The sequence below is a fragment of the Colletotrichum orchidophilum genome (assembly GCF_001831195.1).
Source record: "Colletotrichum orchidophilum strain IMI 309357 chromosome Unknown Scaffold_9.1, whole genome shotgun sequence".
Taxonomy (NCBI): domain Eukaryota; kingdom Fungi; phylum Ascomycota; class Sordariomycetes; order Glomerellales; family Glomerellaceae; genus Colletotrichum; species Colletotrichum orchidophilum.
Window position 1 is genome coordinate 438,963 of NW_019172965.1, and position 16,369 is coordinate 455,331.

General features: G+C 52.1%; 6 protein-coding genes across 6 annotated transcripts; 2 read left to right on the top strand and 4 right to left on the bottom strand.

Annotated features, from left to right (window-relative positions):
- Nucleotides 1-476: 476 nt before the first annotated feature.
- Nucleotides 477-2,045, top strand: CORC01_01790 (uncharacterized protein; the record flags this gene model as incomplete). The annotated part of the gene is made up of 4 exons (XM_022613444.1): nt 477-685; nt 742-862; nt 915-1,086; nt 1,138-2,045. 4 exons carry the CDS (start codon nt 477-479, stop codon nt 2,043-2,045), a joined length of 1,410 nt encoding a protein of 469 aa, XP_022480170.1.
- Nucleotides 2,046-3,327: 1,282 nt separating this feature from the next.
- Nucleotides 3,328-4,617, bottom strand: CORC01_01791 (NmrA-like family protein; the record flags this gene model as incomplete). Its single annotated transcript, XM_022613445.1, has 6 exons — nt 3,328-3,620; nt 3,689-3,980; nt 4,037-4,118; nt 4,179-4,402; nt 4,456-4,526; nt 4,584-4,617. 6 exons carry the CDS (start codon nt 4,615-4,617, stop codon nt 3,328-3,330), a joined length of 996 nt encoding a protein of 331 aa, XP_022480171.1.
- Nucleotides 4,618-5,122: 505 nt separating this feature from the next.
- On the top strand, nt 5,123-7,400 carry CORC01_01792 (uncharacterized protein; the record flags this gene model as incomplete). Its single annotated transcript, XM_022613446.1, has 2 exons — nt 5,123-5,602; nt 5,658-7,400. 2 exons carry the CDS (start codon nt 5,123-5,125, stop codon nt 7,398-7,400), a joined length of 2,223 nt encoding a protein of 740 aa, XP_022480172.1.
- A 173-nt stretch (nt 7,401-7,573) lies between these two features.
- CORC01_01793 (uncharacterized protein) lies at nt 7,574-8,512 on the bottom strand (the record flags this gene model as incomplete). The annotated part of the gene is made up of 1 exon (XM_022613447.1): nt 7,574-8,512. One exon carries the CDS (start codon nt 8,510-8,512, stop codon nt 7,574-7,576), a length of 939 nt encoding a protein of 312 aa, XP_022480173.1.
- A 3,473-nt stretch (nt 8,513-11,985) lies between these two features.
- On the bottom strand, nt 11,986-13,223 carry CORC01_01794 (uncharacterized protein; the record flags this gene model as incomplete). Its single annotated transcript, XM_022613448.1, has 2 exons — nt 11,986-12,842; nt 12,911-13,223. 2 exons carry the CDS (start codon nt 13,221-13,223, stop codon nt 11,986-11,988), a joined length of 1,170 nt encoding a protein of 389 aa, XP_022480174.1.
- A 943-nt stretch (nt 13,224-14,166) lies between these two features.
- Nucleotides 14,167-15,270, bottom strand: CORC01_01795 (glutamine amidotransferase class-II; the record flags this gene model as incomplete). Its single annotated transcript, XM_022613449.1, has 2 exons — nt 14,167-15,131; nt 15,183-15,270. The coding sequence occupies 2 exons, from the start codon at nt 15,268-15,270 to the stop codon at nt 14,167-14,169; spliced, it is 1,053 nt and encodes a 350-aa protein (XP_022480175.1).
- Between the last annotated feature and the right edge of the window lie 1,099 nt (nt 15,271-16,369).

Here is a 16,369-nt window from a genome sequence, read left to right on the forward strand (position 1 = left end):
CAAAAATACCTAGGGTACGGCTCCGAAACGTCTAGTAACTGAAGCCTTGATATGTGTAATCCTATTAAACCATCCCATGATACGGCGAGAATAGGCGAGCAACTTCAAGACGTTTTATTGTGAAGCTCGCTGGGAAGGTTCAGGTGGATACCGTTTATAGCAATGAGCCAGCAAGTCACCGACGCATATGCACATACCGAGTTCCTTCTTGCTGCATCCACTTCTGTCACCAATCAACAAGATCAATTTCTGTTCACTAACACAACATCGCGAAGGAAGCGCAACCAAAAACGAACATCCAACCTGATTCCTGAATTCCCCTTGCACAAGATTTCTCCTTTCTACCGCAAGGCTTGTCTGTCCCATTGTATATACCCCATTTGGCCAGTCTCAATCAACCGTCGCCGGGTGACAGCAGGGCAATGAGCCATGTTTCTCAATCATTGAGTGACAACAGAGACCCATCCCGGGCTATCATGACAGGCAAAAGACGAAGGATTTCGGACAGCGGTCCCCCAATAGACAGCAATGCCAGCTTGCAAAATACGATCCGTCGGGCTGATCGCGGATTCGTGGGCCGACCACCGGAACCCGGCACCCACGCAGACGCCTACTACCGCAACCTCTATTCGACGGAGCCGGATTTCGGGAAGCTGGGCCGCCAAGACCCAAAATTCGGAGCCATGTTGGTCCTTGGGTTGAGAGACTCTGACATGGTGTAGGTTGCTGACATCGGACCAGGCTCAAACGTGGAAATCTCGACTTTAATGATCCATCTGCCGTGATGCAGCTCACAAAGACGCTTCTGAAAGCTGACTTTGGACTGAGCATAGACCTTCCTGATGATCGTCTATGCCCACCCGTGAGTAGAGCACTGCCGGTTTGTGTGTTCTTCATGATTGCACCACTGACAGGAAAAGGTTCCAAACCGCCACAATTACATCCTCTGGCTGAAGAGCCTGCTCGATAGCACAACCTACGACGACTCCGATCGGAAAATCCTGGGACTCGATATCGGCACTGGGGCGAGCTGCATCTACCCGCTTCTAGGATGCACCCAGCGGAAGTGGTCCTTTTTCGCAACGGGTATGCTCCAATCTCTCAAGGGTTGAATTTTCAGTCATTGACATTGACCAGACATCGACCCAAAGAGCCTGGAATTCGCCAAGAAGAATGTAGAATTGAACAATTTACAAAGCCAAATCTCCATCGTTGCCAGTGCACCCCAGGGTCCCATGATCCCCTTGAACGAATTGGGCGCGGAATCACTCAGTTTCGTCATGACGAACCCGCCATTCTACACATCCGAAGGCGACCTCCTGGACTCCGCAAAGCAAAAGTCACGCCCTCCATTGACTGCATGCACCGGCGCACCGGTGGAGATGGTGACGGACGGCGGAGAAGTCCGGTTCGTTTCCAGGATCCTCGAGGAATCACTTGTTCTGCGCGAGAGGGTCCAGTGGTACACGTCCATGTTTGGTAAACAATCGAGTCTTGAAGAGTTCGTCGCGATGCTCAGAGACAAGGAGATTGACAATTACGCCGTCACTGAGTTTGTACAAGGCAACAAGACGAGGCGGTGGGCCATTGCGTGGAGTTTCGGCGCGATGAGACCGTCCGAGGAGGTCGCGAGAGGCATGAAGGCCGCCGTTTGGAAGAAGCTGCTCCCTGCGGCTGTCGAATCCGAGATCATTACTTACCCACTCGGAAAAGAGATAGGAAAGCTCGAAGTCAAGATTCAAGAGCTCATGTCTTCGTTGGAACTGGTCTTTTGGGAATGGGACCGCGAAAAGCTGGCCGGCATCGGTAGGGCGCGCGAGAACGTGTGGAGTCGTGCTTGGAGGCGGCGGAAGATGCGAGAGGAGCGTGAGGGCAAGAATATTGTCGAAGAGTCAACAGATTCTGAAATATGCAGTTTTGGCTTCGAGGTGGCGCTGGATGTTGGGAGAGAGAGGACCGCCTTTACGTGCCGATGGAGGGAGGGGCATGATCAAGCCATGTTTGACAGCTTTGGAGGCTTTCTCAAGACTCGCATGGCTTTGTGAATGTACAGAAAGGCATTGCACGATTCTGATTAGATTTGTGCATCGCACGTATCTCTTAGGGAAGACTGCGTGATATTATCCATGTTGCCTGATGTTTTACCCAGGTGGCACAGATTGAATCTGAAAACGACATTCCCTCTCATTTATCTCTCCTTCCTTCCTTTAATTGAATGGTGAGCTATGTCTGGGCTTTAAAAATGGTTATAAGTTGACTTAAATCTTCGGAAGAGCCAAGAACTACAAAGAAAGCCTTGCCTTCAGGCGTGTGCTGAGATTGACTGTGGTTTCGGTGCAGTATATTAGTCACGGCCATGGTCTGCCCAGACGCCTTGGCTGCTCCATCCTAAAGGGTCAACCAGGAACATCTAGATGAGAACAGCGATGAGACTTACTTCTTGTATTCACACAAGGTACGGCTGGCAACTGAATCACTGATCAGTGAGGATGAACAACCAGTACGATTACGGTCTGCTGATGAGCATGTAGTGAATTGGTCGAAACGACGCAAGCTTTCTTCCAACCTATTCACTATACTGTGCCGACCCTGAGGAACTTTATAAATATATCTCATGTATCGACTGGAAGATAAGGCACTCTATTCTCCGTATATCGCCACATCTACGCAACGCAACCCTCACCCACGAAATCTCTACTCACGCAACCTCCTAAATTTTCTTACCACACCACAACACCACAAGCCACCGGCAAAGATTAGCCACATCTACAACTCAAAATCATCAAACATGTGCATGTCTTTGGGAAAGACTTGTCGTCACGGCGTGTCGAAGAGAAGCTGTGTACACTGCTCTCCCGACTTGAGGCTTTGAAGATGGAATACGTCGGAAAGTTGGAGACCAAGGGGCTAGATCGTCAAACCTGTGTCACGTCACAGTTTGAAGAGGTTATATAAATGATCAAACTCCAGTAGTCCAGTCAAACTCATTAAATTACCTTCACAAAATAGTAGTGATGGGAGTGCTTTCTTTTTCTCTCAATGGTCCATTATTATTGTCTGATTACCGCATCTGCTGATTTTGCTAGTAAAGGGGCCCTTGACTTCGCCAGCGTTAACAATAACTTACGAGAACGAGGACGCAGCATGATGACTGTTGCACTCATAACAGTTGGCGGGATTGAGCAATTTACGCAGCAGTTATTGGTATATTGAGTGATCAATGAGTCTTGAAGCAACAACTCTCAAATTGGCCTGTACATAGGAGGCCGTGGCCAATATTGTATGACTAACTAGACAACCTGGGGCTTTCCGGTCCCCTTTAGGAGGCTAATACGACGTGAACACAGTCTTTGCTCCAGCATCAATCTCAGCCCACGCGGCCGTAAGAAACTCCTCGGGCTGAGTGAACTTGAATCCGGGCAGCAGACGGTTCCACTCGTCAGAGCACACCATGTTACCAGCCACAAAGCCCAGCAACATGCCGGAGACCAGGCTCGGAGCAATAGCACCAACTGTTTCGGGGGGCATCGACGGGTGCTCGAACTTGGGAAGCCAAGGGGCCTTGACCACCCCGGCTTGAAGATCATCGGCCTTGAGCTTGGTCACATCAAACGGCCCGCCTTTTTTTCCCCCAAACGTCAGCGGTCTATCAAGGAAATATTGTTGGAAGGTGAATGCGATGACGTACCTCGGATTTTCTCGCCCAGTGCAATCAATTGCCCGACGGTTACCTGGGCTCCTTGAATTCCGCCGACCACGGGCCACTCGCCCTCATACTCCACGGCCAACGCAACTACCTTGGCCAGATCTTGCGCGGTCGTGAAGGTAATGATGGCGTCTTCGCCACCGTCGACAACCAGGGCGCGGCGCTGATAATAGTTGATGGGTGTCTCAAACAGCTTGACATATTTGCTGGAGCTGTACGGGTACGTCATATAGTTGATGAACAAGCCCGGTTGGAAAAGACAGTATTCGAGAACCTGAGTCATCCAACTTAGTATGTTGAAATGGATCATGCATAGGCTGGGCTGGTCACCTTCTTGTCTTTGTTGATGCTTGCAAGGTACTGTCGAGTTTCTTCTTTGTATCCGTACCAGAAGGTGTGCTCGAATTTGGAGCTAGAGTACCTTAGTGAGCGAAGATCCAGGGCTACTGTGTACGAGATCAAGAGAACTTACGAACCCCACTCGCTGGGGGCAAATCGTCTAACGCCAGCTTTGATGGAGGCATCAATCAAATTTTTCTGCGTATTCCACGGCGCGGTGTTTGTCGGGTCGGCAGGCTTAGCGACGAAAGAGAGAACAGTATGGACTCCCTCCAGCACTTGGACCAAGTGGGTAACATCGTCGTAGCTGGTTTGAACCCATTTCACTCCCTGGCCAAAGTCGGTGTTGGGGGCATCCTGCGAGAGTCAGCTACGCGAGCAGATGTGGCGGAACATATGATTGATTTCACCTTTCTGGACAGAATCAAGATTTCATGCTTGCCTCTCGCTACCAAAGCGTCGAGGATTTCTCGCCCCACGTCTAGCAGTACCGTTTGTGAGTCTAAGGCTGCATATAGTTAGTCTGGAAAGTACTCACTGCCAGAGCCGCCAGCAAGTGCAATTTTGACCATTTTGAGACGCTGGTCTACTTATTTGTATGAGAGGGAGTAGGAGCTGTAACTGCGGCGTTCTTGCTGTTTATCGCTGGGAATACAATGCTGGAATGATTCTTATGGGGATTCAAGAAGTGTGAAGCAGAGGTACATGGGATTTTATATACGCGACCTGTGGGATAGTTGAAGTCTTGTAAATACATCTCGGACAAGGTAGGCTCCGCCGCTCGTGCGGCCCTCAACTCCAGAGCCGAATTCCGTGAGTACAACGCGGTTCCGAACGTGTTGGACTCCTTGGCCTAAGATCCTAGCACCATCAGGCCCCTCATCCCGATTCACCGGTGCGGCGGCGGAGGATGGCGGAGGATTACTAATGTGTAAGATCCCCTCGTTGTCAGCTGATCGCCGCTACGCTCCTCCGCCAAAGCGGCGGTCGAACAACGGTACACTTGCAGGACTTCTTCCCACTCTGACTATCAGTGTCACTCTCACAAGAATCGAGTGCGTCGCATCAATTACCAGGATGGCGGCGACCGAAAGAACCTCGGCCGAGGAGCCTCCGCCCGCCGACTCCGGTCCGGCGCCGAAACGTCGGAAGCTGCGCAAGGGCACCCAGAGCTGCTGGGAGTGCAAGCGACGCAAAGCCCGCTGTACCTTTTCACCCGCCACGCAGGATGTCTGCGATGGCTGCAAGCGCCGCGGCAGTGACTGCGTCAGCCAGGCGGCCACGGATCTGCCGCCCCCGCCCGGCGGTAACAAGCACATTGTGGATAGACTCGGCCAGGTCGAGGCACTGGTGAGACAGCTGCTCAAGTCGGGAAACCAGAATGACCATCCGCTCGAAGATCGGCTCGTCACCCAAGCTGAGCCTCACGACCGGGTCAGGACTCATGGAACCACGCCGAGGCGGTCGGCTTCACCCGTCGGCCCCTTCACCGCAACCTGCCAATCCCATCTTTCGGAGTCGCTCAATGGCGAGACTCAGTTTGATGATACTGTAATCGTAAGGGTATATTTTCTCAGTCGTAACACACACCACAGCCATGCTGATCGTCCAGGATACACCTCCCCAAGAGAGTGCCTCGCCAGAACGTCCACTGGTCGTCCCTACCAACCCTGGTGTATCCAATACAGAGGGACATGATGCCATCTCCAGAAAGCTTCTCGCTGCATGGCCAAGCCAGGAAGACATGGCCATCATCTTAGCAATCCCCGTGGAGACTTCGCAAATCATCCGAGCGGTCATTTGCACCAGGTCAAGTTCAAACCCGTCGTTATTCCCGTCATCCACAGCTTTGCTGCAGCTACCGCCGACCGGGTCACATCCGGCTCTCATCGCGAGAAGCCTTTTGGTACTGGCTTCCTTCCTCCAGGGTATGCCATTCCCTTCAGCCCATCACCTGGAGAAACTCAGCTCCAGCTGGTATGACATCATGTCGCGGGCAGTAAAGACGGTCCACGACTTGGTCACTTGCAAGGACGAGCTTGTAGATTCACTAGAAGGTCTCGAATGCGTCATGCTGGAAGGTCTCTACGAGAACTACGCCGGCAACCTTCGGACTTCGTGGCTTGCCGGACGCCGGGGAGTCGCGATTGCGCAGATGCTCGGCCTCAGTCGGGGTGTCAAGCCGCGGTCCCTCGTCGGCTCAGTGATTGAACCGAATGATCTTTGGTTCCGACTCGTGCAATTCGACCGTTACCTCTCACTCATGTTGGGCTTGCCGCAGAGCTCACTCAACGATGTCTACGCCCGCCCAGATGCCTTGGAAGGTTGTCCGGCACTGGATCGGTTTCTCCGCCTTTGCACCGTCGCTTGCGGGCGCTTGTTACAACGGGATCCCTCGGACATATACGACTACGAAAAGGCCAAGGACATAGACAAATTACTACAAGAAGCCTCGACCGTGATGCCAGCACAGTGGTGGGTCACTCCGACCTTGGCCTCAGAAACGGGCCATCTGGAAAAGATTCGCGAAACGTTGCGGTTCAACGACCACTTTATGTACTATCATCTCCTCCTGCAGCTGCATTTCCCGAATGTTCTTCGCCCGCTATCCGAGTGTGACTACGTCTACCACCGAACGACAGCAGTGACGGCGAGTCGCGAAATCCTTTCTAGGTTCCTGTCCTTCCGCGCAACGCGACCCGCGCGATACTATTGCCGCGGAGCCGACTTGATAGCATTCCTGTCGTCCACTGCCTTGTGTCTGGCACACATCTGTGACGCTCCTCGAGGGGCTACTGACGAGAAGGGCTTTCACTTTTTCGCACATCAGCGGCTGAGTGACCGTGGAATGCTGGAGCAGGCTCTGGCCGTGATGCAGGAGCTCGTGGACCAGCATGACGATGAGATCGCGACAAGAGTGGCCACCCTTCTCAAACATCTGCTGGCTATTGAGAATGATGTGGCATCGGGAGAGAGGTATACAGTCGCATTTTCGCCAGAGACTCACCTGGATGACGACCTAGGCTACCGTGTTAAGCTGACGCATAATGACACTGTCCTGAACATTTGTCTTCCTCATTTTTGGGTCATCAAAATTGAGCGGCAACGTTTCGATGGAACGCCAAGACTGATAGGTGCGAACTTGCAACCTCTCACCGATCGCTGTGCCCGAGATAAACTCGCAACGTCAACTGAAGGTCAAGGCACCGTCGTTCCGCGGGCTGAAGTCAAGGAACCGGGGGAACTTGCGCAGTGTTCAACTGAAGAAAGTTGGGCTCTGGAGAATTTGGATTTTACCTTCTTGGACAGTTACATAGAGGGGAGCTTGGGAATGGGTACTGAAACCATACAATAGGCTTCTCCAATTGTAGCACAATCGAGAGCAGGGGGACAAGCACCTGCACCAGCCTGGCCTTCTAGAGAAAGTAGATGGACGAGGACCAGCTTGGCGAACATAAACGATGATCGAGCAAGCCAAGGGGACGACAGAATCGAGTATTCAAACAATCGCAACACTATTGAACCCCCTCAGACAAGGCCAAGGTGCCTCAGCGCTGTCCACACCCGCTGCGCATTATTCCCCATCCCATTCGTCGCCAACTGGGGGCCCATCATCCCCCTGATGTGCGTCTGGTCCATGACATCCATCGACTCCCACATCTGCTTCAACACCTCCAGCTCAAATACCGACTCGCGAAAGATGCGAGCGTATCCCACAAACAGAATCTGCATCGCTAGCGGTGGCAAGAACGCCTCCACGCTCGGCAGAAAGTCGACGAGGAACTCGGCAATCGGCCGAGCCAGCAAATCGGAGCAGCCGAACGCGCGGTCCTGGTCCAGCACGCAGCAGAGTATGAAGACGTGCCAGAATATCTCCCGGACGGTCACGCCTCGGTCGCGGGCGTTTGCGAGGAGGTAGCGCGGCCGGGCGAACAGGTCAAAGGCGGCGCCGCCGCCGCCTGCTGCACCTGCGCCCCCGTACGGCGACGTGTATGATTGGCACAGGCCCTCGAGATGTCGAAAGACAAAGGTGGTGCCGCGGGCGAAAGCATGCTCAAAGTATCGGGGGTCAATCAGAGTTCCCATGAAGCCGTCGTCGTAGCCTCGGAGAAACTCGGGGACGGGGAAGAGGCCGCGCTGCATGAAGTTTCGGGTCCGGGGGAGGTGCTCGTGGAGTAGGTCGCGTTCGAGCAAGACTCGCGAGCCGTCGGGGAGAACCACAGTCACTCGGTTGCGGAGCCGGCCTGGCTGATTGGGGCGGAGGGGCACGGGGCCAAAGTTGTTGGTGGTGATGTTGAAGAGCTGTGAGAAGTTGAACAGGCGGGGTTCCGGATTCATGAATGCTGGCGCGGCATGGCCGCGTGGATGGAGCCCGAAGTTGTTGATGTTGATTCTGTTGCCGGCGGCATTATTGAAAGTAGCCCATGAGCGGTCTGGTTGAGCTTGGTTGGGCCACGGGCGAAACATGTCAGAATAAGTTTGAGGCAAATGGATATTTACACTACGAGATCGAGGAAGGGGGTTGCTGTGAAAAGAATGGGATTGGAATCAGGAGCAAAAAGTATTCAGGATGGCGTTAATCTCCAGCTTCGGATCCTGTTCTCCTTCCTTGGTAGCACATGTACAACTTACGGTATACTGGCTAAGGGCGGGGTCCGTTATGTTGTTTGTCGTTTCGATGGGCAGCTTGTGCGCCTCGAGATCTCTCCAGCGGTGAGGTTGGCCTGTACGCAGCCGAGACGTTGTTGATACGATACTACCTATGGGACAGACATACACCTAGCGGTGAAGGGTGCCGCTCGTTTCCGTTGATTGGATTTTAGGACACGAAATCCATACTTTCGTACCATCTAAGGTACATGGATTATGTCACTAGACATATGTATATATTAGTCTAAGGGGAAGGGGCCAGTACATCAGGTTGAAGATGGCAAATTGTCCGGTTGACCAATTCTGTCGCGCTCTCGCCCAAGGCTCAATCTATTCAGCGCCACCGATCCAACGGGAAGGTCTCCAGCCTTGATACTTTGCAAACGCCATCGATCAATACCTACCTATTTTGAATGACCCATCGCATGATCTTGCCCAAGACTGGTGCTCTAGACAATCTGGCAGGAGGAATCAGGCTTCAAACATTGAGTAAAGTGAATGTACTCCCGCGACTAAATCACTTGATATCTTTCTACCTGGAAGAATATCATGGCTTGATATGTACCACCACATCCATGGTAATCTTGTTTCCATATCGAGCTCCTAATTGTCTCACATCTTCGGCGCTATTGAAGATGTCGTTTTCTTTCATAACCTGAGCGGCCGATACTCGAGCTTGAAATAAAGAACAAGCCGGCGATTGCTATTGATATGAACTAGGATTTACTCTTGTGTATGGGGCTTGAATAACTGATTTCTATCTTTCATCTAGTTATTCTTTGTTCTCTACGCATATTGTAGTCATCTCCGTATGGCTCACAAACGTAGAATACAAGCAGCCGAACAGGAAGGCATGTAACAGTGACAGGTATTGAATATTTTGCTTGACTAAACTAAGGTAGCTGACTATCAAGGTCGTGCTTGAAATCAAAAGGCCCTTTGCTAGTATACTGTCGCCCTATCACACCGTGTCACATCATTCAGGCTGTCTGAGAAACCTGGTGTATCGAGGAGGAGTTTTCAGGTCAGGCTGAAGCTCATGGCTTGCACCTATAAAGGGAACTTCATTCGATTAGAACAGGCGAAATACGTAAAACAGTGAAAATTGAGAATGGAAGGTTGCATTGACTCAACACCTCAATCCGACGTAGGCAAAGAGATGATCAGCACTTTATCGACCGAATGGAATATAAATCTTTGTGATTTCCGAAAGCCTCCTGAAACTGTCCTTACTCGCGGCTTGTGCACCTTGGCCGGAACTATACATCACCGGGGCAGCTGTTAGGAAGGTGTTACCACGTTTGCTTCCCCTGTCGGTACGACATCGATGTTGACCCCTCAACGGATATGTATATCCCTTCTTCTGATTAGATATTATCTGTATGAAAAATGAGCGGGTTCTTTCTACCTTCCCCCCAAGGCTCGTGGCTCTCGAGCTCAGTTGGCAGCCTTCTAGATGCCGCGACGAGGAGTCAGCCTAGGCAGTGTCTCAAATAGGTAGGTAGTATGCGATGATCTTAGTGCGACCTGCAATTTACTGCATCCTGTCCCTTGGTTCCTTGGCGAAATCCTGCCCTTCGCCTCTATGTGCCTCTGGGACTTGAAAGGGTCTGGATGCTCGAACTTGACTTCATCCCACTTCCGTAGCCCACAAGTCAGCCCATCTGCAGAGTTCAGTTCAACCGTATATCCCAACGAGGGCCGGGATTCAAAATGAAAACTTCCACCCTTATTCCACATGTCCCTCTTCGCAACGTGCTGCGTAGCCAAATCATTCTCAGCTTCGAATCTCATCTCTACTATGCTGCTGGCTTGAATACCCAGCAATAGAAGACCCTGTTCCAGGGCCCGCAGATCGCTGGAGTCAAAGTCTTACGCGTTTAATTTGATAATTAAAACATCCCCTGGCTCGATGACAGATACCTCCAAGCTAATCTGCCTTTCTTTATCATGACGTGCAGGTCAATCTGGAAGCGAAAAGGGGACAACTCTTGACAATTCCAACAGCCTTCGAGGCGGAAGTCCTGACGTATGGGATGACACCGTGCTCAACCGACTCGACGACTTTATGAATCACGCATATGACTACGGCATCAAGCTGCTCGTATCCATCCATAATTACAACGCCCACGAAGCCAACACAGACTTTTATGGAAAGTGGTACGAGACTTGGTGTCTAAGCCGAGTCTCTCAGGCAAGGACTCTTCGGTGCATCTTGCCCTGTTTAGTCGCTCAAAGCCCTCTGATGAGGTACTTCAAGAGCTCGGAGGAGCCAGGTTAGAGGTCGGTGCAAGTGAGAAGGATCTGGTCTCCTATGCACTTTTCGGTTTCCCTGACCGATCTGAATGTACACACTGAAGCTATGCCCGAATCTGAGCTGGAGAAAGTGACGCATTGGTTCGGGCTTTTCGATCACTGGTAAGCGCGCATACTCATCGCCTCCGCTGCATGGCGTTCGCTATTATCTGATGCTACAAAGTTTCCTGCCTATCCCTGGACGACCTTTACACTAGTCAGCTTCTGCGGCGAGCTTTGGTGCTTGGATATCTTTCCGCAGGACTGATCCCAGGCAAATGCACCGCAGAGAGGCGCTGCGTTCGGCGACCTCGCCGTGATCAACATCACTCATTCCAACAACGGGGAATTGATCATGATGATACTCTATCTTCTTATTACAGCCAAGAGAACTGGACATGATGTGAAGTTGCCGTTTTAGTGACAACCGCCAAGTAAGAGCGGTTGTGCCTCGACGAGCGGTTAGGGTCGAGCTGGTCTATCACGTTGTTGACCGAAGACTGCTTGTTCCGTATTCGCTCGTACTTCCACTTGGCCAGAGACCACGATCGCTGCTCATCAATCGTCTTCTCGATACTCCAGGCCTCGCCTGGACGGAAAATTCAAGGGACGAGTTTTAGCTCGGAACGCTCGTCATGTATAAAGTGGTCTCCAGTCACGAACGGCGGATATCTAGTTGCTGAATCATGGTTATCCACTCGCTAGGCTTTATATGTTTGCGTGCATTCACCCACGGCGGAGACTTTGCCGCATGATATTTCCACGATGCTCCACCACTACTATCTGACAGGCGGTACTTCTGAGATGAGAAATCGGGAGCCTGTGGCGAACTTAGAGTACAGCAGCTTGCATTGTATTCTGAGCCAACAGACCGCTGTTTCCTAACAAATTGCATCACTATGAAATTGAACATGTTGTTTATTTGCTTCTCTAGAAGTACACCAGAACCACTTTCCAGCAGCTACTTGAATGGTTATTCGCCAGCGTCCCATATATCAAGGCATCTCAACGCGCTCATTGATGGCCGGCATCTCATGTATAGCCCTCGGCTGATCCGCCAACTCGGAAGGAGGCTGAACAACGCCGTGGTAGTAATACGGAGAACCTGGAGACCTTGGTGAGCTGAGCGGACTGGGCGATGCGACACTCAGAGTCATATCTGAGACCGGCCGGCGTGGTCCTGCCTCCGAGAGTGTGGATGGTGTGTGAGGATGTATAAGATTGTATTTGTCGTCGGGAAGCTCTGCAGGACCAGGCTGATCGTGGTCATATGTCTCGATTGGTTGTGCACTGGGGATGTCTTGCTGTCGGGAGTGACGGCGCCGGAGTAACATGAAGACGGCGAACGAGGCTGATACAACGACAACGGTGGAAGAGACGGTAATGCCAGCGATAGCCCCGGTGCCTATAGTTGAGCTACCTTTCTCAAAGTCAACGGATGTAGCAGCGGCTGTGGTGGACGGTGGAGGTGTGATGACCGAGCTTGAAGTTTCGGAAGGAGATGTAGACGTATACAAGGAAGTTGACGTTGTCGTCGTGTCGCTCTGTTGCAATGGTGGCCTTGTTGGACTCGGTTTATCTGCTGGGGCCATGTATGTTGACGGGACACCACCGGTCGAGCCCATTGGATCTGGTGCGTAAACTGCCAACACTCGCCTACCTAAATCTTTACAGTCTTTATTAGGTGGCAAGGGCTGAGGCTCCCATGGCCAGACGGACTGGGTCACCTGTGGTCGATCGGGTTCGGTGGGGCAGTTTTCGCCGCAGGTGTCGGGATGGTTGCACGCCCAGTATTTGAGGAGGCCTTCATTCTCAGTTTCGCATTTGACAAGGCCTACCCAGGGGGATTTGGCTGTGATGTTTGATTAGTTACACATCGGTTCAAGTGGTCCAGATGGGCACTATAGGAAAGTGACATACCCCGGTCGAGACCACCTTTTATTGGACAGTTTTTGTCTTTGTACGTCGGATCGTTACAGCCATATTGATAAGTCACGCCAGATCGTTGCTCCCAACAACCTTGATTGACGCAGTTGTGGCCCGCCAGGCAGCACCAACTAACGCCGTTGTCTGTTTCGTTGGCCGGCAAGCAGGGGAGCAGAGACGTGGGACCGACATAACCGGCATCAAAGTAACATTGGTCGTAGTCGTCATTGTCGTTGTGAGCAGCCATGGCCAGAAGACCGAGGGCTAGGAAGAAGAGAACGGCAGACAATATGTTCGGGGACGCCATATTTCGTCGCGGTCGCAGGTTCTGGCAAAGAGTAAATTTCGATACGCTTCAGGAATTGCAGGAAGTTGAGCGGTAACAAGGGCCCGTGGTCCAATCGTGTCGAGCTCGAGGGAGATGAGTGGCCTTCGGAGGGACTGGTGCTCGACCTGGAGGAAGAATCGACTCAAGGGTTGAATCTTGGAAGAAGGAAAAGAAGGAGAAGAATGTGAAGGGAAAAAAAGAGAGGGAAAACGTAAAGCGGCGAGTTGTCGATGTCAGGCGAGGAAGGAAGTTGGAGCATGCGAAGGAAAGAGCTCCTACTTGACTTACATGGCAGGTGCGGCCTCCCTTCTCCTTCCCGTCTGTTTTCTCCTGCCACCCGGAACCTCGGCCTTTTTGTTCCGTCTACACCTCCTGACGGGACGAGAGGTTCCAGGTCCCAGATTTCACCTCGTTCTTCATCTCATGCGAGTTTCCTACTCTTTGGCCGCAATTTCATTCTATTTTCTTCACAGCCAGCAATGTTTCTCCATGGCTCGTGCCAGTGTTTGCTCCCAGCAGGCTACCTGCCGATGTGCTACGCGAACGCCGCCAATCAACACAAACGAGCCACAGCCGAGGATCGGAAGACCAATTTGATAGGACTCATTCCAGGCCAGAATGCCGTTTTTGACGCTTCGCCACTCGGGTACGCACTTGGAGAGGCTAGGAGAGTAGGAACACGACGCGACACTGCAGCCAAACATCATCGCGCAAGATACGGTAGGAAGGTCGGACTGGGCATCTTCCCTACGGAGATGTACTTGTTCCAAGGCGCTCGAAGCAAGCTAAGGACGACCTGAGGGAAGAATAGCCATAAATCTCTCATCTTCTACAATTCACAGCAACAACAGATTATCTGTACGCTAAGCCGAGTACCCCTATCACCCCGTCTGTCACACAAACGACCCGCACCTGCAGCTATCTACAGAAGCTCAAGATAAGCACCGGTATTCAATTCAGACACAACCATCTGAGATGGTTTGATAAGCTCCCACTCACTCTGATTGAAGGTGCTGGGCTCGCTGGCTACCACAACGTGCTCGCCATGCTTCTTCTTCTCTAGCCGCCCGTCGTCCTCAGCATCCCTGTTAGCCCCGTCGGCCGAGTCACTCTCGTCGCTCGGAAATCCCTTGTACTTGCGGTTCAGGGTTGCTCCAGCCGTCGTCGAGTAGTACAAACTCGGCGGTTCCAGTCCCTCCGGACTGGCGTACCGTAAAGCGACAAGCGAGCTGCCCGACATGACAACAAGGTTGAGTGTGTTGGCCTCTCGGCTTGGCGGCCCAAACTCGGTCTGCAACTTCTCGAGGATGATAATCGTCTCCCGCATCGCCGTGGCCATTTCTCCAGCATCATAAACGGACTCCCAGTCGCCATCCTTGCCACACAGGATGAAAAAGTACACGGCCGCCATGTGCTCGGCATCTGTGGTCCCCACAATGGCCTGCTGGTATCTCAATGGAAGATACTGCAAAATTGCCGTACGAATCCGTGGAAACGACCCAAGAATGCCATTGTGGGCGAACAGGTGACGACCAAAAGCAAAGGGGTGACAGTTGGTCTCTACGACTGGCGTCAGGCCCGGCGCTGCGCGGATATGGGCGAGAACGGCATTGCTGCTGGTCCCTCGGACGATGCTCTTGAGGACCAAATCGTTGAGCGGAGGTCGAGTGTTTTTGTACACTACTGGGCGAAGAGACTCGGGCCACTTGGGGTCAATGTACGGATTGAACTCGCACTCACACGAGGTATACCACCCGAGGCCGAATCCGTCCATGTTTGTTAATGGATTCGGTGAGCCGGCATCATTGGCCGCCAAGGGGGCGACTTGAAGTTCCCCAAGAAACGGTTCGACCGTAGAATGGCCAGCCGGAAGGAAGTGTTCGTCCACTGTCAAAGTTATTATGAAAATCGCTCTGGGCGAGACGGCGGATCACTCACCTTGCTTCACGATGGCGTGGCGCGGCCGAATGACCAAATCTTCGAGCAGCTGGGCCTCATCGCCCAGGTAAGCGAACCAGCGACACATGGCTGAAGACGCTTTTTTGTTCGTATCTCTTGATCTCCAAAGACTGTCTTGATGGTTTCCTGTCTCGTGGGGATAGATTGGGATGGTGAGATGGTAGTTGGCAGACCAACGGAGTCGCCATCAATCTCCACGCTCGGTCATATCGGACGTCTGATCTGAAGCACAAGTCCCAACATTGATGAGAGGTCTGGCTGACGTCACGGCCATTAGAGTTCTTTTGCACTTGAACAGACCTCAATTTGGCGCTTGTACGGATATGGCGTGCCGTGTCGGGAAGCGCTTGTTGAAACCACGACAGCTTCTGCCAGTACATGACATCGACCTCTTCCACAGCTGGAAGAAAAATAAAAGCTGTGCCATCATTTTACATGGCACGAACTGGACGATGGATTGCATATCCAGATTCGTCTCCGGTGTTTGACTTTGAGCAGAGAAGTCTGGACTTAAAAGCGGAAGGTCGAGTGAGAAGGCGCAAATCAAATGTACCATGTTTACCGCCTAAGCGCCAGCCCGTCTCGACCCCTCATAACAAAGGGCTTTTTTTTTTTTACCAGTACCGTTCAGCGCGGCGTGTTTGACGGGAGGAGTCGCTAATTAAGCCTTTGATAAGATTTTGGCTCGAGGCTTGTCTCTCAGTCTGATTGTGTCCCAGGTCTGTCGACGTCGCCAGATTTACCGAAATTTGCGTCCTCTTTGGCATTTACCCACCCACTTGGCATGAATCGAACATTCAGGAGCCCAGGATGGATTCGACTGAAATTGACTTCAAGCAAAGAACAAAGACGGTCAGTCAGTTGTCGGTGATTTCCCAACGGATGAGGGAGTCAAGATTCGGGCCAGGCCCGCCCAGCCGGCCAAAAATCGGGGGCGTACTCCACGCGCACTTTGACTGTCAGCACTTAACCTTGTTGGTACGTGAGTGAAGCTGTCAGCGTGAGCCGTTGCAGTACACAGATAGTGTGCAGATTCTATTCCGGAATCAACAACAAGAAGTTGTGCGCAGCGCGACTACTTCTACCCACAGCATCACGCACGCGTGGGGGCCAAAGAGGGGTGATTCCCGAGCAAGAACCCAAAGGCTTACCAACGGCTGACAATC